At 47.9% G+C, this 25,731-nt stretch overlaps 1 protein-coding gene across 1 annotated transcript; it reads left to right on the forward strand.

Moving 5' to 3' along the window:
- The first annotated feature begins 214 nt into the window (after positions 1-214).
- LOC115605320 (sodium- and chloride-dependent GABA transporter 1-like) lies at positions 215-23,539 on the forward strand. The gene is made up of 14 exons (XM_030479586.1): positions 215-273; positions 5,040-5,171; positions 5,866-5,966; positions 8,478-8,587; positions 8,953-9,085; positions 10,287-10,421; positions 11,390-11,493; positions 11,789-11,913; positions 12,744-12,856; positions 18,138-18,269; positions 19,013-19,115; positions 19,529-19,629; positions 20,409-20,576; positions 23,435-23,539. Exons 2-14 carry the CDS (start codon positions 5,162-5,164, stop codon positions 23,537-23,539), a joined length of 1,440 nt encoding a protein of 479 aa, XP_030335446.1. The 5' UTR covers positions 215-273; positions 5,040-5,161.
- The last annotated feature ends 2,192 nt before the right edge of the window (positions 23,540-25,731 follow it).

The raw sequence follows: 25,731 nt of genomic DNA on the forward strand, positions 1-25,731 counted from the left end.
CCCCAGAGCAAGAGTAGCCATACATCTGAGTCACGATGGGCAAGATGGACAACACCTCCGTGGAGCTCAGCTCTCCCTCCGAGGTGAAGCAGGCAGCCCTGGAGGAGTCAGAGCCCATCACCCCTGAGGCTGTGAGCACCAAAAAGAAGAAGGAGATCCCAGACAGAGGTTCCTGGAAGGGGAGATTTGATTTCTTGCTGTCCTGCGTGGGCTATGCTATTGGGCTGGGCAACGTCTGGCGCTTCCCATATCTCTGCGGCAAGAACGGAGGAGGTGAGAAACACACAGCATTGCGCTCATCCCTAAGCAGTCTTGTCCCCTGAACAAGCTTCTCTTTGGTGTGGGTCTGGGCAAGTGGCTGGTCACTTGGATGAGAGATCTCCCTCATGATGTGAGTTACTAAACTGTCAGGAGACTAGTTCCCATAGTCTGTGGGCTTTACTAGCAAGTGCAGATTGGGAAGAAGCAGCCCAAAGAAATATAACAAGAAGTTAGAGTTTTGTGAAGCTTCTGCAGCCCAAATTTGCAGGGCTACAGTAAAGAGTGTCTGGGACCTCATTTATTTACAAGGATAAATATGGGTTCACATAGGCACCCAGCCAGATGCTGGGGCATTCTCAGGGAAATCAGTTTATATCTGATGGTGGGTTAATGGTGGGTTTCTCCTCAGTCTAGAGTATTCTTAAGGGGTAACAGTTTTGCAGCTGAGTTTGGGTCATATCTCTGAGGAGTTTTGGTTAGAAGCTTTGCATGGACCATAGCAGGGTAGTGTAGAAAAACAGACAAGCATGCATACATATGTACATGTACACAGAACACGAGTGTCATCATCTATGGAAGGAAATGAACTTTGACTTACTACACTGCTGTGAGAAGGGTCACAATTATCGTCTCCATTCTAATGTTTGGAAAACAGAGGCCATGAGAGAAGGTAGCAGCTGGTAAAGGACTTGCAGTAACTGTGATGCAGCTGGTAGCAGTACCCTCCTCTGCGGACAGCTGACACCAGCTTTTTGATTCTTTTTATTATTGTGCCACTTCATCCTTCCCTTACCAGTCCTCAGCTGAGACTTTGCCAAACATTGGAAGGCTAGAGAAAGGCAGGCAGATGGGAAAACAGTACTAGGCTAGAAGTCAAGAGACCTAGAGATCAGCTCCCTCCCCAGCTACAGGCTTTCTGCGTGCCTTGGATCAAGTCAGAAAAAACATTCTTGTGCTTCAGCTCCCCTTTGAAAGTCTCTTCTCACATCGCTTCTCCGCATCTTTTTTCTTTTCCCTTTGCCTTGAATTCCCTTTTCAAAACCCACTTTGTCTTTGGCTCTCATGACTTCTCCTCATTTCGCCAGCCCACTTCTGCTATCTCTGCTGTAGGTGGTATAGGATGCTCTTCTCTTCCCACCCTGGGAAAGAGGAGAGTGGTCTAGCTCCCTGCAGTGCTCTGTCCATGTAGCTCCATGGCATTTAGGGGGATCTTGGCCCTTTCTTTGAAGCACATATAGAGTGAGTCCCAGTAGGAGACTGAACAGTTATCCATTTTGACTAATTCAGTATCATTTCATGCAAAGGCATGAATGTGCAGCTGAGCAGGGTGAGGTTTATGGGAATCAGCCAGGCCGACCTAGGGGAGCCTGTGCCACCATTGCCAGAGCCATGGTTCAGATCTGCCATTTTTATCTCGCCACACACTAGCGCCTGACTGCACTAGCCCTCCTCATACAACATTAGCCCCATGGCTAAGTCCCAAGCACTGGTTTTTAGCCCAGTCCATGCCCTGTGATTGCTGTGCCACCTCAAACACACCCGATCCGTGCTGCCTGTAGCTCTGTTGCCTCACACATAAAGGTGACGATGACAAGATCTATAATTAGATGAGGGGTGTTTTGAAGCTAAAACCAATCCTCCTTAGAAAGTCAGCTGAGATCCTAGGACGGAGGGTGCTGTGGAGGTGTTGAGCACTATTATTAGCATTAGCAATGGCACACAGGGTGAGCTGCAGACACGCAGAGAGATCAGCCGGCTGCAAGCAAAAAACACCAGGCAGAAGAAACGTGGCAATTGGTGCCTGTGTCCTCTCAAACCCCCTTCCTTATGTGCTGGTTCGTGTCAGCCTGTATGGCTCATTCCTCTCACCCTTACCCGATCTGGCTGTTTGCAGGCATGACTGTTCCCACAGCCAGCAATAATGAGCAGCAAGTGGAGGCTGCTGATGCCGGAGACAGGCAGGAGAGCTGACGCACAAAAGCGTCACCGGGAGCCGATGTGGAGCAGCGAGGAAGGGTCGCACGACATCTGATTCGCGATCGAGTGGGCACCGTCTTGGCTCTGCCTCCGGAGCAGAGCAGACTGTGGGTGGGAACCTAATTTTAGCGTTCCGCATGTGTGCTGCTCAGAGCACGGTCGTGTGGGCTGCTTCCATTACGCACAGGCAAATTGAACTGAATGGAAATATTGCCCTCTCGCTTACCACTGTCACATTGTATCGGCTCACGGGTGATTTGCTCGGCATTGTAATCGGGCACATAATTAGGGGATATCAGCCAGGGTATATACAGCAGCCCAGCAGCGCAAGGCCCATCTGCTGTGGGAGCAGGCTTTACCCAAAGTGATGCCTGGGCTCCCTTCTGGCCCCGTGCACTGCTCAATGTGCCTGGCTATGACTAATACTCCAGCTCTACACTGATTTTTAACCTCATGCAGTCCTTCTGATGTCAACAGGATTTTACCAGGCTCTAAATTGACTCTAAATGCAGCTCAGAAGGTGCTAAAAATTGTCTGTGTGATCCTGAGCTTGAATAACTTGAGAGAAGAATGTTTCTTTAAATAAGCATCATGCATTTCTCATTTACACATCGAGACTCCAAGCAACAGCATGTAACAGCTTGTAATGCTCAACTTTTGATTTGTGGGCAGCGTTTGCAGTTTTGAGGATTAATTGTTATTCTTTGCGTTACTCGGCATCAGAGCTGGAGACTGCAGGAAGATTTGGGGCTGCACAGTGAGTGCCAGGTGCTGTGTGATCCTTTCCCTGCTTCCAAGGGCTGGTGCCCAGAGCAAGCAGGCCAGGACCAGCACCATCACACCTCCTTTGGCCCATGGGCTTTGGAGACAAGTTTGGACTCTCCCAAGGTCACACTTAATCGCCTGTAGCAGGCCCAGGAACTGAACCAGACCTTTCTGCAGCCCATCGAGGGCTGGAGACTAAAGGCCATCCTTTTCTCTCTGTGCCAAGGATTTATGCAAACTTTAGGTATACATTTCAGAACTGATTTCCCCTTTGGCTGTACAGCACCCAGGGATGTTATCCATGCATTCTCAGGGACCTGACCCTCCAGAGTGGCAATGTCATTGCCAACAGCCCTTGGTTCAAGGCTGCAGTCTGGTTTTAGATTTTCCCCTATTCTACAGGGTTTTTGTAAAGCCAGGATAAATGACCTGTGTGCAAAAGTTTGTCTTTTCTTTTTCTCAACAGTCTAATAAAATCTTTCACCTACAAACCTTTCTGGCTTGCTGTAGATGAAAAATGCAGGATCATCAGGGCTGTGGCCAATTTTCATTAGCTTCACAGAAGCGAGCAAAGCACTGTGCTGATAATCCTTATCTCCAAACTCTACAATGAGGCACAGCAGTAGCGAGGCAGCATCCGTGTCCTCGGAGCAGACCTGCAGGGCTCCTAGGTGGCTGGGCCTTGCATGCTGTGGCGGCTAGCAAGGGGAGGATGCTGAGGGGGCAGTGATGCTCAAAGCTGTTTGCTCCTCCACGCCAGGCTGCTGGTGAAGTCGAGAGCCTGCACTTCCATGCCAGCTTGTGGTTCGGGCTCATGGTCATCGAGCTGCTGGCCCACAGTGTGTTTTCTCCCCGCCACCCGCTGCCAGTTTCTCTTGCATGCTGCCTCTCATGCATTCCCATGCCGGGTGCTGGCACCTGCCTCTCGCAGCTGGGCTCAGCTCCGTGCTTGGCACACAGGCGTCCCCAGCTGGGTGTCCCCTGAGCCAGCATCCCTGGCTGTGCCTCGCTGCTTCCCAGCCCTCGGAGAGCAGCTGCTGGAGCCTGGCTCTGCCAGGTGCAAGCTGGGCTGCAGCGCTCCAGAGTGGCTTTGCTTGCTGGCTCCGTGTCTGCTTTACCACTAGTATCTGGAGAAGAAGACTCAGGCTGACAGCTCAGCCCTCTGGCTAGTGCAGAAACCAGTGCTGGTCCAAACATGGCCAGCTGCTTCTGAGCAAACTGAGTGTCCCCTCTTTCTCCCCAGCCAAGAGTTTGTCCTCCTCAGGAATGATGGCATGCTCCAGCACATGCATGAGGAAGCTGGGAAATGAGTTTTGTCTCAAGAACTAGAAGTCGGGGTGGTCATGTACAGCCTTCAAATCACATGGAGAGCCTCTCGTATTCTATTTGCTCTTCTAACAATGGGGTGTAAGTAGTATGTCTAGTTAATGGCTGTATTACCTCATTTCTAGTGAGGAGATGATTTCCATAGGGCCCGTAGAGACAAATAATGTTTTCACCAGGAACTTTAAGGGTAAAACGTAGAACAAGGGTGGGGAGGTGTATAGAGCAAATACAGTCTTAGCCACAGTTTCCTTAAAAGACTAACCTATCTATAAACAAAGAAAGTAGTGGCCAATGCCAGATATTCCTGTGACCTTGTAACTCAAGCTGAAGAATTGGGAGATGCTGCAGGTAAGACAGAAGATACCAACAAGAAGACATTACCAGTGTCAGTGTCGAAGCTTTTGGGTTTGTTGTCAGATTGGGCTTAGCATTGCCTGAATATCTCACAACAAAGTGAGACTGGCATCACATAGCTAGTGATGCCAGCATATACGTATGTATGATACACATATAACCACAGTGGTAGAAACAGATAAGGGGAAGGCAGTGGTGATCTCACGGGGAGACTCACTGAACATACCAACTCCAGTTGTAAGCTGTTGCCTCCAAGCCTGCTCCTCCTGGGTGCTGCAGAGCAAGAAACTGCAGCTGGAGGCATATACATCATGGAAAAAGGGATAGCTGCATCATAACATTGCTCCTTCTTTCAGGGGCCTTCCTCATCCCCTATTTCCTGACACTGGTGTTTGCTGGGATTCCTCTCTTCCTGCTAGAAACCGCTCTGGGCCAGTATACCTCTGTTGGTGGACTGGGAGTCTGGAAATTAGCACCCATGTTTAAAGGTACTGTACTATAAGTTTTGAAGGTGATGGCACATAACTACAGACAAAAAAACCTCTGTAGTTTGGGAAGCAAATCAGCAAATCACTGGGGACTGGGGTGGGGTGGCAGGTGAGGAGAGTTTTTTCCCTCTATTTTCATCAAGCTGTCCTTGACCTTGATGTCTGCAGTCACCAACAACACTGTGCTCTGTTCAAGCAGTCTTATGTGGTGAGAAGGCATTTCATGAGCAACAGGACTGCAATGAAGGGGCTCTGGTTGCAGAAGAGCTGCCCCAACCCTCCCTATGGAGGCTTACTTTATTTGCATAGGAAAGCTGTAGACAGGGAACATGAACCTCTTGCTGTGTATGGAGTAACTACGTTCTGGAAACCAGTGGTGATTTAGAAATGCCCTGGATGTGGGAAAAAGCAATTCTCCAGGGAAGTGACCGGATCCTGTTTTCATGGAGCTCTGTTCCCAGAGCACCTGTAGCATACTGGAAGGTAGCACTGCTCACCTGGTGGAAATGGGTGGGTGAGAGATGGAGGGAATGAGCCTCTCTTGCTGACCAGCTCACAGTGCAACTATGACACATGCTGTGTTGATGAGCTGATTTGCTTGTTCTGGCTCTGCCGCAAAACTTGCTGTGGTGCCCGTGAGCTCAGTTGGGTATCAGAGACCTGCTTTGATGCTGCTCTTTGCCTTCATCCACAGGAGTGGGGCTGGCAGCTATGGTTCTCTCCTTCTGGCTGAACATCTACTATATTGTCATCATCGCCTGGGCTCTCTACTATCTCTTCAACTCTTTCACTGCGGTAAGTCACAGATGCCTGCAGCACAGCACTGTGTTTTGGGTTCTTAGTCTCTGCTTGATGGGAAGTGAGTTGTTTATGCCACAAAACATGCACTATCTGCTTGTAGTTTGTGCGAAGAGCCTTTGTCAGTACCCTGCTGGACCCTTCCTGAAGAGGTTCATCAGCTCTGGAGGCTGCTGTGCTGATTGGTACTGATGCTTGTCCTCTGGAGATGATGGTCCTCTGAAGAGGATGATCCCATTCCCTCTCTGGGAACTGTTCCCCACTTACATTAGTCTTTAAAACTCACCCTCTGTCTCTGTTGTATTTCTAGAGCTGTGCGAATCTAAGAGCTGCACATTTCCTCAATTGGTTTTGTCACAATATGTTCTTATTAGCCAGGACTTAGTCCTGACCTTAGTTAGTCCTCACACTTCTCTTGATAAATGAGATCCCAAAGATTTTTTCTTCTAGGAAAATGATTGAGAAAGCATTTAGACATCTGCTTCTGACTGTCCCTTAGCATGTGCTTTGGCATTGTGGTTTATAGTGGGTTCCTTTATAGCAGGGTCTTCTACCATACAAGGTTAGACTCACACCCTACAATAACATCTTGGTAGCTGAATGATTTATTTCAGCCCAGCAGCTCAGAAGAGCTCCCTAAACTTAACTCTGAGCAACCTGCAGCCTTAAAGACATCAACCCTGTGGTTCAAATGGGGTCTTTTCTCATTTCATTTAGATATAAACCTGAAATGCTGTTCCGAATGCTGTACATCGAGTTCTACTTTTTGCTTGATTTCAAGTACCTATTAAGACTTTTGGTAAAATATTCTGTTTGGTGTTCCCAGCTGTGCTCCTACCACCAATACCTATTGTCGTCTCCTGGGTCCAGAACAAAATTGTTGGTCATGGATGATTAGGTGCACCCTCGGGATTCCTAAATGAATAAAAGTCTACCCTAAAGGAACTCATCCCAAGTTACACCCTGGGAAGGATGTAACTTAGGACGAGGCTTTGGTATATTCAGGTGTCACAGACCCAACTGGTGACAGTGCTCATATCTACACAGGCAGCTCCAGATGTGTGGCTCAAGACCAGAGAGAACTTCAGCTTCCCAGGCAGTGCAAATAAAAAAGTTGGGCTGATGCCTGCCCCCTGTCCCTTCTAAATTTGACTAGGAGTATTTTGAACCTGAATAAGAGCCCAGCCTGCCTTCCAGAGTTCTTGTCCTCTGAAATTCAGAGGAAATGGAGCAGCAGCAAACCCTCCCTGCCTGCCCCTGCTTGTAAAAGCTGCACAGTGTCTCTGATGTGCAAACCGCTTGGTTGAAGGGCTGCTGTCAGTGCTGCTTGAGTCATTGCATCTGCTTCAGTGCAAGCAGCTAGTCCACAACGAAATCACTGGGTGGGTGCAAACAGCCTGGGTGGCCATTGGGGTGCCCCTGCTTGCGTCTCCCGTAGCCCTTCTTCTGCCAAGCCAGCATGCACATTAGGAGGTATCATCTGCTACAGTGAACTGATTTAGATGGCAGGTGAAGGCAGCACTTAAAGGCACTAATGCCACTAAGCACTTAAAACACAGATAGTATTTCTAAAGGGGTTTGTGTTCATGGATCAATAGGAATGGATACAAACACCTTCTTAAAGTTTTGTTGAGCTGGAGCCTGAGGACTTATCTGCAGAGGGAAATAATCCAGAATAGCTGTTCTGCATTTATCTACATGCACTGCACTCAGGAAATCAGATTGCTGCTCTCGTTGGGCTGCCTCGGCCATAGCCCTGCAAGGCATGGGTGGGTTGCCCTGCATGCTCACACAGCCCCTGATGCTGTGGTTTCATCGCTTGCAGTGCCAGAGCTGAATGTATTAAATCTGTAGGAGTGTGCTGCTGTCACACTGCTACCTACTGCATAAACATCTCCCAGGAATCCCTTTATGCTGCTTATAATCAGGGCCAGGACTGCATGAAATAGCTACTATGCTTTAAATTTACTCCTGGTCTTATGTTACTGTAGTTTACTAGTGTAGACAAAGTGTCAGCTCCCATTCTGAATACCACATTGCTTTTTAAGCGTTGGAGCTTGGTATAAATGAGAGATAAGAAATAAATCAGTGTTTATTCTTTGTGAAGTAAATTCCAACCACTTGTTGAGTCAAGCTAGCCAAAAGCTGTAATGATTATAAACACAATATCCCCTGGTAGCTATTTTAATTAGTAGCTATTAATTACCAACAGTTAATTGGAAATGGCTTTCTATCCGGGGAATTGCTAACATTTTATTAGAGCTATTGCATTGCCATAATCACATCGTGATATCGTTTCCTGGAAAATCCGTGTCACAATTTATCATTATTTTGGAAAATCGTTCTATGCCTTTGGCCGCAAGGCTCCTGCCCATGCAGAGGAGCTGCCCATCCTCTTCACAAGAAAAAATGGGGTTTCAATCTGAAAGAAGCCAAATTTTGCTTCTTGCTGCTGTCCTTGGGAGATGACACATTAATGATAATCCTGCCCTCCTTGTGCCGGTGCAGGACCTGCCATGGCAGAGCTGCGGGAATGCCTGGAACACCGACCGCTGCTTCTCCAACTACTCCCTGGGCGACACCACCAACCTCTCCAGTGCTGTCACCGAGTTCTGGGAGTATGTCCTCAGCCTGCCTACACCAGGTTTCTCCCCCTCGCGTGGCCTCTCCCCTGCTTGCTGGGGCTGGGGCTGTGCCCACTGGCACCTTTCCTTGGTCAGCCTTGGCATCAGAGCCAGCCATTGGCCAGGGTGGGCATGGGGTGCTCTGCAGCCACAGGTCAGGTGGATAAAGAGAATAATAACTTCTCCACCTCTCTTCTACTTCCTTTACCCCATCACAATGAGCTTCATGTCTCTTTAGTGTTTTACAGTCTCTTGTGTTTGTCTGCAACTGGCCCTTCACCCTCTAGCCCTCCAGGATCTCTGATCCCTCTGACCCCAAGGGCTGGACTTCCCCTTAACGCAATCTCTCCCACCCCTAGGAGGAACATGCACCAGATGTCTGGAGGCCTGGGGGAGCCTGGCACCATCCGCTGGCCCCTGGCTGGGACACTAGCCCTGGCCTGGCTGCTGGTCTACTTCTCCATCTGGAAGGGTGTGGAGTGGACAGGCAAGGTACGGTGTGAGGACCGAGTGTTTCAGTGCTGCCTCTCACTGTCACACTGTCGAAATGTCCTCCGGCCTCAAATTTGTTTAAGTGCCTATAACTAAGATTATGATGTTTTGAGGCAGAATTGCAGTAGATACTATTAAATACCTGACATTTACCTTTCACGGTTGTAAAAATTGCTACCTTGTTTATGGTAATTTTCATTCTAAGCATAGAAAATAGCTCTTCCCTGTAAAGTCGTAGGTCTGAGCTCTCAGTCACTTTGGGAAGAGATCTGGGAAGAGATTTTCAGAGAATACTTATATTTCCCACCTTGGGATGCCCTTCGAGAGACCAAGGCCTCTTCTCGGCTTCCCCTTTTGAAAATCTTGGTCTCTTCAAATGCTGCTGGTGGAAATAAAACTCAACGCTTCCTTTGAAAATTTTCCTGCTGCCCTTTAGGTATTGATGGGAGACCTGATCAGAAGTGTGTTGTTACTCACTGTATAGCATTTCAGGCTAGCGCAGCAGAAAGGTAATTGCTTAGTTTAGTGAAACAGTGATGCTGAGATGCTGAGACGTATTATTCAGAGCACAGTGTGGTATAGCGGAACAATATTATGAAAGGAATAATCTAGAGGAGAGATTAGAAAGAAGCACTTCAGGCATAGGTCACCGAAGCTGTTAACTTCCCTGGTGGCTCTCAAATAGGTTTTAGCTACACAGCCACAGCAAAGCCCTGGCAATTGACGGTACGGGCCCTGTGATGAGCAGGGATGGCATGTACCTACAAGTCCCTGAAACAGTGCTGAAAAGAAAGCAGTGGAGTCAAGACTCATATTGCTTGATGCACTGGACTAGAGAAACACCAGCTTTAGCTCTGAAAAATAAGGATGTGATGACTTAAAGGGATTACTTCTGTGGACTAAATTTATCCCTGTGCAATTCCCTTGTCTTTGGGCAATTCACCCAGACTTTAGCCTGCTACTTTTGCGATTAGTACGACCTTGTGTGTCATTGGCAGGGAGAAACCTCAAACAGCCAGAAACATTACTAGCATGGGAGCAGGAGACAGAAAACACAAGGAAGTGCTGCTAAAAGTGGCTGTGTATGGGGGCCCCACCCACCCCCCCTGCAGGGGACACACTAAATGTAATGACACCACAGGCAGGAAAGCTCCTGGGCAGTGGTGAGCTGATGGCTTCTCTCCAATGGTGTCTCTCGCAGGTGGTGTATTTCTCAGCCACCTACCCCTACTTCATGCTTTTCATCCTCTTCTTCCGGGGAGTCACACTGCCGGGAGCCAAGGAGGGGATCCTCTTCTACCTCACACCTGACTTCAGAAAGCTCTCTGACTCTGAGGTTTGTAGCCTCTTACCTCCGGGGGGCTCTGCATTAGTCTTCCTTGGGCACTTCAATATTAAGTATTAAAAACCCCCTGGAATAGTTCCCCGTTCAAGCAGTCATGACCCTCACAGGCTGAGTAAAGCTGGAGGACAGGCCCTTTGTGGAAGGCACTCTGTGTAGGAGCTCTGCTGTACTTAAGCAGTGTTATCTATAGGGCAGGGAGGGCAGAAATTACTTCAATGAAGGAAACTCCCCTCCAAGCTGGGAATGCCTCATTTCACTGACTGTCCCAGAGCTGGTGAGTTGGTCTTTGTCTGGTGGTCTCAGAGAAAGGATGATGTTGTGCACTGGCATGGGGGCCTCAGAAGTAGCACAAGCACAACGGTATACAGCAGCAATTTTCTTGGAAGTGCTTAAATGGTGAGTGGTGGCCAGTAACGTTGCCTTGGGCAGTGGAAGCACAGAGGGGATCCAGGAAGAGCATGGTGGCTTGCAAAGGCGAAGTTCTTCAGGACACACAGACTCTGCCTTTTGCAGGAGTGATGATCTCATGGCTCCAAAGTCACCAGTCATGTGTGAATGGGGACAGCTGGACACCCATCATTTCCAAAGGGTTCCAGTGATTCCTCTTGCAGGACACTCTCTGTACTATAGTTCCATTGGCTCTAATCCTGGAAATGGGGCTCTCAAGGCCAGAAGACTTGTTTAAATACTATGCAATTAAGAACAGTCTGCCCCCTATTCTTGTGCCTTCTAGGCTTTAAGACCTTAGGGACTGGAACCAGCTTTGCAAGCTGTCCTCTTCAGTTGTTTGCACAAGAGACTCTGTGTTAGAAAATCCCGGCTGGCATAACACAGCTACAGGTTTCAAAGTGGCTCCTGTGACATTTCCCTCCCTAGCCCTGCACCAAGGTACTGCAGGAGACATGCCTGCAGCACAGAGTCGCTCCCACTGCACTCCTCTCTTGGCTCCTTCTCCACAGGTCTGGATGGACGCAGCCACACAGATCTTCTTCTCTTATGGCCTGGGGCTGGGGTCTCTGATCGCTCTGGGGAGCTACAACACTTTCCACAACAATGTCTACAGGTCTGTTGTTTCTTACCAGCCTCCTGCGTGGTGGAGAGTGCTCATGGGTGAGGCAGGGGGACATGGTGATTTTGGGGTGCCTGACCTCTGATATCCCCTAGCTGGCAACATGCAGCTTAAGGGGCACACTGCGGTCATCATAGTGAGGCTTCCCCGCCTGCAGGACACTTAACATGTCTCCAAGGCACAGAAACTGCTCTTAGCAGGGTTTAGTCTTTTGTTTAGCCCACCCTTTGCTCCTGGCTTCTTGATGGGGACCTGCAGATGGTTTCTTTCCATTCTTTCTCTCTTCCAGAGACTCCATTATTGTCTGCTGTATAAACTCCACCACAAGCGTGTTTGCTGGGTTTGTTATTTTCTCTATTGTTGGCTTCATGTCACACATCACGAAGAAGTCGATCTCAGAACTGGCCTCCTCAGGTAAGCAGAAACCCAGGTTCAGGGATGACAGCAGCCTCTGAAAGCAATTTGTCAGTGAGCATGGGATGCTCCTAGGCGTTTTCTTACCGGGAGCCAAGTACGCAACCCTCTTTGCGTTCCCTCCCTCCAAGAAAGGTCTCAAGGCACCTGTGGCCGATGTTCATCACGCTCTGGCTGCTGGGGATATCTCCCTTTGCTTTTAATGATCACTTTCTTTCAGTGCTGAAGTTTTATCTGCTTTTGCTGCAGTGAAATATTTAGGCCATTTGCTTTCTAAAACCTCCCTAAGGATAATAGCTACTGCCTATGTTTTCAGTAGATGCGATCAACATTTGGAGTTCCTTTTCCATGTGAAATTTTGAAACTGTAATCACAGAATAATTTTTTAACCAAGATGGGACACTGTCTTTTTGCAGAAAGACGTATTTCGAAATTGCTGTCTTACCTGAGAAAGCTTTTATCTCAAGAAACTGTGTTTTGTGACAGAATAAAATAAAACCATCAGGAAAGTTGTAAGCAGCTCTGAATGTCAGTTTATTTTTGTAGCATAGTGCTCCAGCTGAATTTGGTAGCAATAATTCGATGACTTTCTTGCTTGCAGGAAGAGAAAAGGCAAAACGTTTCTCCAGTCACTACTGCCTCCCATCCTACCCCTGTGCACCCCACTGCGTTGGTTTGTCATGGGTTAAGGCTAGGTGTTTCTAGCTCCTGTATTAAATTTCTACAATTCTTGACTGATCATGTTCTCTCCGTTCAACCGCATCCCTTAGCTCAGACTTCCCATCAAATGCTTTATAAACATGGGTTTATTCCTCTTTTCATTACTGCAGGCCCTGGTCTGGCTTTCCTCGCCTACCCACAGGTTGTCACACAGCTGCCCCTGTCCCCTCTCTGGTCGATCCTCTTCTTCTCCATGCTGATGATGTTGGGTCTGGATAGTCAGGTGAGACTACCCAGGGACAAAGTGGGGTAACATGCAAAGATATCTTCACATACGATGGTGGTGTCCCATCTGCATCTTGGGACGGTGCTGAACAGGGTCTTTTCTTATTCTTCATGGTGAGATGCAGCTGCATGAAACAGATCTTCCTGTGTGGTCATCACTTCTGTGCTCATCCCTAATGTAGGCATATACTGCAAGTGTGGTGGTATCTGACCACTACCAAAAGCACCAGTCCTTGTGCTGCCAATTAAAAAGAAGAGTAATGACCAGCTCCCAGCAGAACCAGTCAGTCAGCATTATAAGACAGTCACCACTTCCCTGTAGGAGGGGAGGATCTTTGGAAAGCTTATCTTCATTCAGATCAATTTTTGACCCTAGTGAAGTGCTGGTGCTACTGTATGGGCACAGCATGTCCCTATCTTGCTGGGTGACTCTGGCAGCTGAGCTGAAAAGCTCTAAGTAGTGCTAGCAGGAAACTATCCCTGCCAAAATACTTTGGAGCAAGGGAAAATGGAAAAAGATTTCTCTCAAGTAATAACTGCTTTGTTCTTGTAAGATACAATTTCCCCCACCCCCTAAATAGGCATGTAAAATAAGGGAAATCGGTATTAACTGGTTTGTTTCATGACTGCACAATAACAATTTGTAGTCATTGCAGCTGTGTGAGAAACTCAGTTTGGATGCTTTGGATTTTCTTACTGTGTCGCCTTGACCAAACTGCATTTCCTGTGAGGCAAGAAAATGTCATTACTTTGGCTTACTTTTATAGATTAGGGTAGAAAGTTTCCATCTTCTCTACTCTCAGGAGCTGGAAGGAGCATCTCTGCACAAGATACCAGCCTCCAGCCAGACCCAGTGCTCTGGCAGAGCGTTGACAGGTTGTGCTGAGAAAGGCAGCGATGCAGCATTTGAATTAGGGCTCTCCCATAGTGTAAGGGTGGTGGTTTGATGCAGTGTTTTGGCATTGTTGACAACAAAAGTGGACCTGAGCAGAGCTGAAGCACCCTGGCCTGGTTTGGTGATGAGCACGGGTAGATCCTGGCGGAAGGAAGGAGCCATGCTTTGGGAAAGGCTGGGTACCCTGACTGCTTTGCTATCAGATAGATCTTACAAGAAGCAGCTGAATGTAACAGAAGGTGTCCCTGCCCCCCTCATACCCCTCACACCCCCCACAAAACAAAACAAAATAAATCACAGTCTCTGTGTTTTTACAAGCAGTGATTTTTTATTTTTTTCTGATAATTCAGTATAAAAGTAGTTACCCAGTGAAGCAGTGAATTGCAGCATGCCTCCCTTTTGAGTGCATCAAAACCAAAGGGTCCTTTAAAAGCCTGTGCTTGGTCTGTCACATCCTCGCCTGTGCCGGCATGTTCTTTCCTTTCATTGCAAACCACTGGTACAAAATGGATGCTCTCTTGGATTACAGGTAGTGTTCATAAAGCCAAGACTAGTTCACAATCAGACTCAGACCTATTCCGAAAATGTTGCATTTGCTTTCCAGGAAAATCTAATCAACCAAATCTGGATTTCAGTTATGGCACACTCCTATAAACACATTTTAAAGCTCACCTCTGCATTACCACAGACATTATTCAGCAAATAAATTCAAACACAAGTAAAAGTTCCAAAAGAAGCTACATTTACAGAAAAAAATAATACTCTCCATGGATTATTCACTCAGCACGGGTAAATAGTTTGAGACATGACAATAAGCCCTCTAAGCACTGTGTGGAATTTGTTTGCTGCATTTGCTTCTGAAATACCACTTGAAATTCTCTAGGTCCCTTCTGACAGCCAGTCTCGGAGGGCAGGCAGTCCATGGAGGCTGTCACTGCCTGGAGGAGGAGGAGGGGTAGGGGAGGAACAGAAGCATCAAAAGGAAAGCAAGCTTTTAGAAAAGCGCAGATAAATATGTGTGAAGAAGCTTTCTGTCTGCATGCTGGAGCTCTGATTCAATCAAACACACCATTAGCAGCATGGCAGCTTATGTGTATAAAACAAATAGCAGAGGCTGCAACAACAGCTACAATTGCACATGTGTTTTGAAGCATCTAGTTAAAAAACAAAGAGAATTTTTTGCTATGTGCTGATTAAATATCGTTTGTGGATGGGGAGCAGCCATTTTTCATTTGGGTCAGCAGCCCAGCCCATGAGGCACGGCGGGGCCATAGGGCATTTCTTGCACCCTGCACCCCCAGGGCTGATGGGCAGGGCTGCCCCTTGTCACTGTCTCTACAGCAGAGATGCTTGGAAGCCAGGCTAGTAAAGGAAGATGGGTCTGAGATCTGCATTTGCGATGCAGGGACAAGCCCCAACCGCTTAATTTTGGTGGGAGTAGGTTCACCCACATCCATTAGCTTTGATAGTGAGCTTTCTGCAGATGCAGCACAGCTACCTCTGCCTCTCTCTGCAAGGGTGCTCATCTCATCTGCAGTTGCTTGAATGGGATGAATGACCTATATTGATAGACATGCGCCTCCCTCCTGTGCCCCCACTTGCCGCTCGTGTGCCTTAATGTTCACTCTGCCTCTGATCCACCCAGGCTTTAGCTCTCTTGCGTCTAGACCCTCTTGCATAACATGCTAATGCTTTCTTTTAACCTACCAGTTTCCAGGTCAGGCATTTTGTCCCCAGGGGAGCTAGCAAGCCTTGTGACTGCAAGCTTGTGTCTGTCCCATGTGAGGCTGCCTCTCACAGGTTATTCATGAGGATTTCCAGCTGCCAGCAGCAAGACCCATTCTCATGGCTCTCTGCTCCATATCTGGTAGCTGTGGCTGAACCCCCATGGGTCCAGTCAGGGTGCTATGCATGGCCCCCAGTACTGGAAGAGGTTGGGAGAGAGACTTTCCTTCAGACCAAGATGGCATTTATATTGACTCCCAAGCCCATATTATTGGACACGGCAGCTTGTGTAATGACTAATCCCCTAGAGGGGGAAAAGAGCAAAAGAGGCTCTGAATGGGAATAAAATATTTAGGAGAGAAATGGTATCATGGGGTGAGGCATGGGAAAGAACAGAATATGTACTAAAAATGGAGATGGTGAGACAAATGAAACTTTTTGGAAAGTAGATTGAAGTGTGTGTGTATATCCATCCACCCTCACGAGTGCACACACAGGGCAAAGGCAAGAACAGAGACCATCGCAACGACCAGATCCTCATCACTCCTGAAAGCAGCGTGCTTTCACTCAGGGGCCTAATTAATCTTATGCGAGCATTTAAGGATAGTTATGCAGGTTGGGAAATATGGACCCCCAGCCATCGAGGAAGCCACAGTCCCCAGGGTTGGAAAGGCAAGCCTTCTCCAAGCTGCATCACCTCTGAAGCCTGAGGCTGGCATGAGTCAATTTTCAGTAAATAGTATGAAGGTCATTGCCTGTTTTGTGGCTGGAAGCAGTAGTGTACCACCATTTGGTTCCCCACCTCATCCATTACATAGCAGCTTAATTTTGGTAGAAGGAAGAGAGTTTTCAACTCACTTTGTAACCCTGTTCCTCATCACCCATCTCCCTGTCTTTCCTTCTGTGCTTTCCCTGACTTTGATCCCTCTTCTGCACCAAAGGGCTGTCAGTTTTAATCCCTCCTGTTATCTGAGGCATCTTTTTCTTTTCTTCTTCTCTGCTGGACACCACTCACATCCACCTTCTGCCCCTGACCACCCCTGGCCCCACTCTGAACCCTTTTACCTCTCTGCCTTGCCTATGCTAGACCCCATGGCTCCAGCAGTGCCTGGCCACATATCCATGTGGAAGGAATAGCTTTTAACAGTGTCCTTTTTTGTTATTCTGGCTCTTCATACTGTGGTGCCAGCTCAGTCCTGAGTCTTCCAGACAGTGAGCTGGGTAGGATGGGGTGAAGAGCTTGCTGTCAATGAGTTTAAAGGCAGCTTAACCCATGCCCAAATAGCAAAAGATGCTTTAATAGCACTTGTGTCCACAACATAAAAGGTTTAGCTCATTAAAAACTTGAGTTGAAGCCGTTGAGCTTTGACTCTCTGGGGATACAAAGCCTTAGGCAGAAACATCTCCCTTTGCCTCACCCTGTCCCACGTGGAAGCCAGCTCCAGCAGCCAGCAAGCTCCTCCACCATCCCTATAGCATCCATATTATAGGCATGGCTCAGAATCTCTGCTTTCCTCCCTTAAATCTTTGCATCCCTCTGCTCCTCTTTTTAGTCTGTGTACCTCTACCTCCACCTCCACTCTAGGTTTTTTTCTTCTAATCTCTTTACTTAAAGCCAAATTTAAAATGCCAGCACTTTTTAGAGTGCTGTCCCAGGGACAGGGATGTCCCTGACATTGAAGAGCAATGTCACCTCTTTCATTTTCATTGCACTGGCTTGTACATTTACTAAGGGTGACCAGGGAAGCCAGGAGCCTGCTGCCCTCATAAACTTTGCAGGATTTTTGCTAGAGGCATGATGTGCTCTCTGAGAGCTGTATGTTGCCAGTGTTTTCCGGGAGTGAGATATAAAAGTAAATCTCACAATTTATCAGGAAGTAGGAGGGAAGGATGCACTTCACATATATACATGCCACAGGGAAGAACTAGTAGGAAAACTGATCTGAAGGTTTCACTCATGGGGATGTCTTTATGTGTTATGGTGCAGACAGCTTTAATATACTGCACCTGGTATAGCACTGCACAAGCCATGCAGGTATTTTCAGCTCTAGAAAGACCAGGTGCTGTGAGGATGGGCTTTTAATGTGCTACATGCATTTAATGTGATCTGCTTGAAAAAGTGATATGAAGTGAAGGGCTGCATGTTTGTGATGCACTTGCATGTGAGACTGGGCCATGGGTGACGCGGCTCCTTAATGAGTGTTTTAGATTGTTGAATAGCACAAGCGCTGTTGCAATAGGCTGAGAAGAGCACACATGGAAAAGGAAGAGCTGCACGTGTCCCAGCAGCAGACAGACACACAGCTGTGACAGAGAGCCTGGCAGCGTGGGGAGCAGGACAGTGGCAGGGAGGCCCTAGAGGGTTCAGGGAAACAAAGAAGAGGCTTTCCACAGGAGTAAAAGCAGAGATTTATCTCAGCTAATTATAGGTATTTAACCGCAGTGCTTTTAACTCCCTCTATATTCAGTGGAGGGAGAGAGGCATTTTCAGAAGATGATTCAGGCCAACTTTGTGCAGAGATGCCTCCTTCTTTTCTAGTGTTTGTAGGGAGTTTTTAAAGCAATGAGTTTATCAATGCTGGAGCTAAATGTAGGTGAGGGTGGTGTCTGACTGAGATACTTCTGTATTTATGTCCTTGGTGTATACCTTTTCCCATAGTTCTGCACCGTGGAAGGGTTCATTACAGCCCTGATGGATGAGTATCCTCATCTCCTGAGAGCCAGGAAGAAGGTCTTCATTGCACTAGTCTGTTTCATCTCTTATCTCATTGGATTCTCCAACATCACCCAGGTACAGCTAGCCGTGCTTGTATTTCCACTCTTGGCACATTTATAGTCACTTTGGCACAGCACAGCAATGCCAAAAGCTTTGAGAGAAGTGACAGCATCCTTTGGAGCCATCCTAACGCTGTGTAAATGGGCTTGCTCATCGGTGATACATCTCAAGTGTCTTAGGATGGCTCTGTAATTTTTACCACCATCATATTGTCAGTCTGGCTTGGGTTTTTTTCTGTTTACAATAAGAGCTTAAGCCAGAAGAGCCCGAGCTGAGCAAACTCTTGGTGCAAAGGGGTAAGATAACATAAAGAAGACCAGTATGTTGAGGCTCTGAACCTCTGGGGCTGAAGCTAAGGTTCACATGTGTGGAGGTTAGGGCTGAGTGGCCTGGAGACTCTTAGTGAAGCAATGTAGGTTCATGACGAGGCAAGGCTTTAGCAAAACTCCTGGGAGGGCAGAGCAGACTAAATTAAGTTACTCCGTCTAAACCAGAGAAAAGTAAGACATCCTAGTGCATTTCTGTTTTTCTCCTCACCTTTGGCCATGCCTGAAAAGGCCAGCTAATTGTCTGCAAGAGCACATCAGTTTTGCTGCTGGGGACCAGACTCCAGTGGAAACATTGCAATGCTGACTCTACTGTCCAAGGAAATTAGCATTAAAGCCAGCAGATGCAGATAGTAGCAATCCAAGCAGTCAGCTGATATTGTCGACCATAATCTATAACTAAACACATTGACCCTGGTTTTGTTTTCTCAGGGTGGCATTTATGTCTTCAAGCTGTTTGATTACTACTCTGCCAGTGGCATGTGTCTTCTCTTTCTTGTCTTCTTTGAGACCATCTCAATTTCTTGGTGTTATGGTAAGCACAAAAGACATTGTTCCTTTGTTTTCTTCATGGGCATGGTGAGTTATTTCAGAAGCCTCCCACAGGCAAGCCAATGAAAACTTTGCAACTGAAAATAGCTGAGGTTGATAACTCGAGAAAATCAGGAGTGGAAGGCTGCCATCTCACTTCACCACCACAAAGACCTCTGCACAAACTGGCAGATGCCTAGGATCCTGCCCTCTGGTCCTTTGAGAGGACAACAGAAACATGGAAGCTGCTAGCATGAATTAGCTTTTGTGTCTCTGTACCCCACCCTCTCCAGATGTTTCTCATGCCACAGACTGTCACCCTTTTGCTGTGGCTGGCCTGTACTGTGGCATGAGAAGAGGTGATGACGATGGTGCTGAGATGGGATGGTTTTTTTCAACACTCGTTTCTTCTTGTAGGTGTGAACAGGTTTTACAGGAACATCGAAGAAATGATTGGGTACAAACCTTGCATGTGGTGGAAGATCTGCTGGGCCTTCTTCACTCCTCTTGTCTGCCTGGTAAGATCTGGGACAGGCTCTCTGCAGGACTGGATCCAGAAAAGCCTCTTAGTTTGGATGGGGTGTAGGGAAAACATGGTGTTCTCAACCAGTGTAAGTCTGGTGCAAGGTGGTCCTAGGCAGACTTGAGATGGATGGAGTAATACAGGAGCCTCTTTCACTCTGCCTGCTGGAAATTACCCATAAGAAAAGCTCTAGGCGATTGTTTTAATCTAAATGAGGCCGTCAGTTCTTCATTCTTTTCTGAGATGCCAAAAGATAAGCAAATATTTTACTGTTTTAAAAAGCTATTATTGATTCTGGGGAAGGCTCTCAGCTACTCCAGCTCCAGCCTCAGCCACTGATAGACTTGTCAGAGCAAAGGTTACCAGCAAATGCAGTATAACTGGCTGCAGAGCAATTCTGACTTTGCTGGTTCCCGTGCTTTCAGCAGGAGTCCAGGGAATGGTGTGAGAAAGGCAATAGCAGGAAGACGAAGGCTCCTGAGACCAGCTGTGAGGATGCTGTTAACTTGCTTAGGAGCTGGTGTGGGAGCATAACTTGTCTGAGTAGTCTAGTGAAGAAGGAAATCAGGGGTTTTCCAGTTCCAGCTTTTTACATAGGACAATAAGAAATTATATATTACCAGTTGGTGGGCTGAGACCATCTAGATTAGTTTAAGGAGGTGTTGGCAGCAGGTGTAAGACTGTTGGCAGCTAAGAGGATAGTAAAGGAAAGAATGGATGGATGGAACCTAATTTTCCACATCTTCACCTGCGATGGTGGTGCTCTTTTCCCAGGGCGTGTTCTTCTTCAGTGTGGTGGAAATGACTCCTCTGACACTGGGAAAATACGTCTATCCCGTGTGGGGACAAGGCATTGGTTGGCTTATGGCTCTGTCCTCCATGATACTGATTCCAGGATACATGCTGTACTGTTTCTTCACCTCAACAGGAACCCTCCGGCAGGTATGAGCAACTTCACCATTCCTCTTCTACTCCCTGCTTACAGTAATCCCCCCACTGAACTAAGCCTAAGAAGAACGAAGCAGGTTCTGCTCTGACAAAGTTGTCAGAGTACTTCAGGTTGGTACTGCAGGAGCTCTACAAACCTTCTCCTCCAGGAGGACTCAAATCAGCCCCAGTGCATAGAATGGCCTCCAGCAACATGGGCTGGCTGGAGAGGACTTTCTAGCACAACCAAGTACTAACATGTCTAAATGTCTGGGAACACTGCTGGGTAGCATGTGGTTAGCTGTGTCTAGCCAATTGTGTAGGCCTTCAGGTAGTCTATCCTTAGGTCCATTGTCCCTCATTGAGCTTTGTGTTTGCCACCATCACAAAAAGGGAGCCCTCCTCCCCTGAATCTCTCTTTGATGCAGGGGACTGGAGCCCTGGAAGGTACTGGGAAAATCCTCGATGTTTCTTAACCCAGAGGAATCCTAGTTCCTGGCGATCCCTGGCTATGAGTGTGGTGCCATGTAGGCACTTCCCATCAGAGAGATCAATATCCCCCGAGCATGATGCTTGAAGTATCTCAGGGCTAGGACCTGCTAGGGACAGAGACATGCACAGTGGTAGTTTGTCATGTGCTTTGCTAGGGGCACTCAGTGAATGAGAGGTTAAGAAGCAAGGAAGACTTTTATGCAGGATGTACAATACCCACAACTCCAATCTTGTTTAAAACATTTTCTTTAATAATTTGAGCAGGGTTTTATGTAGCAGTGAATCATGAGTCCCTGTATGTCATACCTAGTAATTACTGTTAAGATTTTATTTACAGTGTTGACATTCAGTCTTGAGAGCACTGTGCACAAAGTCCCTGGCTTGGTGCTGTCTGCTGCAAGCTACAGGAATAAGAAGTCACTGCAGGAGTGCTGATTTATGGCTTTCCTAGCCCAGCTGCAACAGCAAGCAGATGTCATGTAAATCCTGTGGGTTTGCTTCATGGATGCTGTATTTTGAACAATGTGTGTCAGAAATATTTCAGATGGAATTGCTGAGCTGAGGTCAGCTTCAGGCTGCCTACCTCTGAGGTCAAGTTGTAGGCGGATTTGACTTTCCTTGCCCCCAGCTTTCCATTTGGATGGGCTGTGATGTAGGAACTGGTGTCTCAGACCTGCTTTCAGTTTCTGGTCTCTCATCTGAGGCTGGGTTTAGGTTCTTGCCATTGGTGTTGAGATCCGCACTGGTGTTCCTGCAGACTCAAGCCAAGGCGTTATGTCACTTCGGTGATTTTGGGTTGAAGGCCAGCAGCAATTCCAATAATAGGTCATTTCTCAGACCTTTAGAGGGTTCCTTATTCCCTCATAATATGAGCTGGAAAAGCGAGAGAAGGGAAGTCTGCAAATACAGATATGGATTCAACCCCCTGATTAGTCTGAATTCCGTTTCATTAGGGATGGTGAAAGCACATCCTGGCATTCAGGGGAGCCCAGGCTGGCCTGCAGCCTCCCAGGAGTAGCTACGCTCCTTCTGACCAAGAGCTTGTGCTAATTATATACAAAGCAAATGTGGCAACACCAGCCCTTCCAAAGCGCTGCGGACTCCCATGCTGCCCCCGGGGCATGGAGGGCAGCTCATGAGAGTGTTTCACCCATCCCCTCAGCATCTCACACAAACCAGCAGTACCAGACAGCAGTGCGAGTGGCTGGTGTGCACCCTCCCTGTTCCACTCTCCCTCTAACAGCACCCACACACACCAGGAGACCCAGACCTCCTCCCCCTCCTTCACAGACCCAGGAGTGAGCAGCAGATGGCAGCAGGAAGAAAGTAGGTGCCTCTGTGTGTTGGTATCAGAGAGACGGAGAGAATTTTTGGCCTCTTATATGCACAGATCCCAGATTAGCTTGTAATAGAGCTAGAGCTGGAGGGAAATTAGATGCCAATGCTGAATAAAGTGGTTTTGACAGACAGGAAAGATTACAAGTCATTTTGATCCTACTAAGCATGAATGCATGTGTGTTGAGGGGGGAGGAAGACCATAAATGGCAGAAGAGGCTCAGTGAACATTTCAGGGACTTCACCCAGCAACAGCCACTTCAGTGGTATTGAGCAGTAGAAGCTTGTTTCCCTTTGCTGGAAGGAGCTTCTTCCTGACTTAGTGGTGTCTATTCAGGTCAGGCTCAATCCCCCTCTGCCTTCTCTTCTGCAGCTTACAGCATCAGTCTCTCCCTGACAGGCAAAAGTGATTCATCCTTCTTCATCACTCCTGATGCTCAGTCCACACCTCCAGTAATGACTTGCCCCTCCATATTTTCCCTTATTCTTGCTTCAGTTTACTTGGCTCTTCAATTTTCATTTCATCAGCTCAGGGTGGCAGGAACTGCTGCTGGTGCAGAGGTTTGTGTAGGAGGACTGGTCTGATCTTCATCAGTGGCACAGACCGTAACCTTGTTAGCCTGCTGTGGCTAGTTAGTTCTACTTTATAATCAACCCTAGCTGAAAAATTACAGAAACTGGGAAAATGGGTCTGCTCTGAAGCCTGTGACATTGCACCTTTCTCTTGCTCCTACTTGCACCTGATATAGCCTGGTAACAGTTTGCCTGTGTTATAAGAGTGATTCCTGTATTTCAGACAAATGGAGGAGCCACTGTGCTGTGTGCAGCACCAAAGCAAAGGTGACCTGCAGAGGCTTTCAGTGGATTGCTGAATGGTGCTGGAGGAGTAACTCCTGCCACATGCACCATCCCCTCACCCTGTAACTACGGGCACCTCTGAGGCTTGGGGTGAGAGATCCCAATGCTCGGCCACTGCTGTGCCCCGACTGTCCCACCACTGCCCCAGACCCCTTGTCTGACACACTGTCTCCTTCATTCCCGGGCAGCGTTTGCAGCAGATGACACAGCCCAGGCCAGACGTACACGTTCAGAACAATGGCCTCCAGCCAAAGATGTCTTTGAACGGGAGGATCTCGGATGCTGCTGTTTAGGTGGAGAGCCTGGACTTCCTCACCCTGCCCTGTAGCTGCTCATGCCACGTTGTCCCTCGAGCTCCTCCAGCACAGCTCGCTGTCCCTGTCTGCAGTGGCTTTCGCTTCTCAAAGAGAGGACCTGACAGAGGAACTCTCTCGCTCCTCTTCTTCCCAGCCCGGCTTACCAAGGCCCTGCAGGAGCTGCCACCAGCGACTGTCTCCTGCAACATCCTGGTCCAGGCTCCCACAGAGGAGTGGCTGGTGCCCAGGTCTTCCTCCTCCTGGCAAGGAGGGTGTTTCTAAAGAGCTTAGACTGATTGCTGACCACTTGTGAACCTTTCCTTTGCCTTTCCTTGTGAACCTCCACAGAGCATCCCATAGCACACAGCTATGCTGTCACCCCAGAGAGCCAGCTGACACCAGGTTCAAATCCCAGATGGTTAGTGATTGATCTAGCAAAAACCAACACTAGCCAATGCATAACTGGAGGTGATGTCGCCCAATGAGGGATTCTTGTGAGGAGTCCAGCATGCTGGTAGCTGTAGAATATCACCCCAAAACCGGAGAAGGGCATCAGGACAGTGTGTGCTGCTCACAGGTTCTGTGTTTCAGCCCTGCACAGCCTCCAGCCATTTCCACTGCATCCATTGGGGCTGGTACTGTGAGCCAGAGCCTAGTAGAGTAGGCAGCCTTTTCCTTCTGGAGCATCCTGCCTCTCCAGCTGTGTGCAGCAGCTGCTCTGTGCCCTAAAATGCAGTTAAAAGGGTAAGTGGAGGGCTTTTTGCTAGAAGCTCTCTGAGTCTGCTACACTGGCCACTCTCTGCTGCAATCAGTTGTGTGCAGAGGCAAGAGCTGTTCTGTGTGATGAGGAGACTTTTCAGCACCGTGCAAATCTTCCCCTCCAACTGGAACAGGGTAGTTCCTGCCAAACACCCTCCCTGGCTGTGTCCCAGGGTGGGAAGCAGCATAGTGCCCATAAGTGGTTTAGCTTACACCTCTTTGGGAAGTGGCAACATCTAAATCCCAGCTGGTGGAATGCAGGTGCTCCCAGGGTTGCTGGTAGGATGTAGCCACCATGTTTGCATCCATCCCTGTGAACCAGTGCTGCCTGACTTGTGGAAGTGTCTGTACAGACAACTGCTGATGCTGGCACATCCCAGCTCCCAGCACACAAATCACAGGGTCCGGGAGCTGTTGTAGATGGTGCTGGAGAAGTGTATAACAGCTCAGAGAAGGCTGGGAAGTGTTTCAGATCTGCAGCATATTTCTTGTTTATAAGGCCTTGAGAAAGGAGGTGACTCATCATAGCACCATGTGCAGGTGTGACAGTGATGCTCCCGTTTGTGACAGCCTCCCAATGACCCCATGCAGAGATACCCATGTACTCAGAGCATTTGATGAGCTCCTGTCATGCCTAAGCACACATGGTGTGACTTTGTGCAAATTAGCTTCTCCTCTGCTTTGGCACCCTGACAGCATTGCCGGATCTGCTCACACTCCCAGGTTCAGCTCAGAATCAACATTCACAAATGAGTGACCAAGAAAACATATGCTTCCTACCAAAGGATCTGGTCTTTTAGGTGACAAGCTGAAGTCCCCCGCCTCCACTGCAGGCACTAGCTGAAAGAAGGATGAACCTTAGCGCAATTGTCCTGTGCTCCCATAGGAGCTGCAAAACGATGCAGGATGGCCCTGTGTTGCCGGTCCCTAGCTGTGGCCAACCTGCTCTTCTGCCGGTCTCCCAGCCTGAGGATCAGTAATGTGAAGAGGAAAGAAGTTGTCTGCTTAAAGCTGAAATCAGTGACTTTTGGGGTTGGGTCCCCTGCCAATTTGCCATCGCAATTAACATTGCTTTAGATGTGTAACTGATTTGTATTTGTACACTGGCTCCGAGTGGTTGTGGATGCCAGGCCCTGTCCCGCATGTAATTGTTAGGGTGTTTGCATCAAAAAAAATCACAGCTCTTAAATAGACCTGAGGAAACACTGTATTTACAGGCTTGATCTTGTAAAGCCAAAAGCCAAACACTGAAAGCTGCAGTCATAGTTCATCACAATTAATCTCAGCCAGTCATAGACATGTCATCTTTCCTTGTCCCGTAATTGCCAGCACTAGTACAGCTGAAATTTTCTATTCCACTTCCCCCTATTTTTATGAACTGGGAGACAAAGGAAATCACTCTTTATACACATGTATGTCCTTCGAGAGGG

This window comes from Strigops habroptila, chromosome 3, assembly GCF_004027225.2.
Source record: "Strigops habroptila isolate Jane chromosome 3, bStrHab1.2.pri, whole genome shotgun sequence".
Taxonomy (NCBI): Eukaryota; Metazoa; Chordata; class Aves; order Psittaciformes; family Psittacidae; genus Strigops; species Strigops habroptila.

What these genes read in the sequence shown, in the direction of transcription:
- LOC115605320 (XM_030479586.1), top strand. An exon ending in TTCCACAACAATGTCTACAG is followed by an intron (nt 11,494 to 11,788) that starts GTCTGTTGTTTC and finishes TCTCTCTTCCAG; the next exon opens with AGACTCCATTATTGTCTGCT. An exon ending in TCACTCCTCTTGTCTGCCTG is followed by an intron (nt 19,630 to 20,408) that starts GTAAGATCTGGG and finishes CTCTTTTCCCAG; the next exon opens with GGCGTGTTCTTCTTCAGTGT.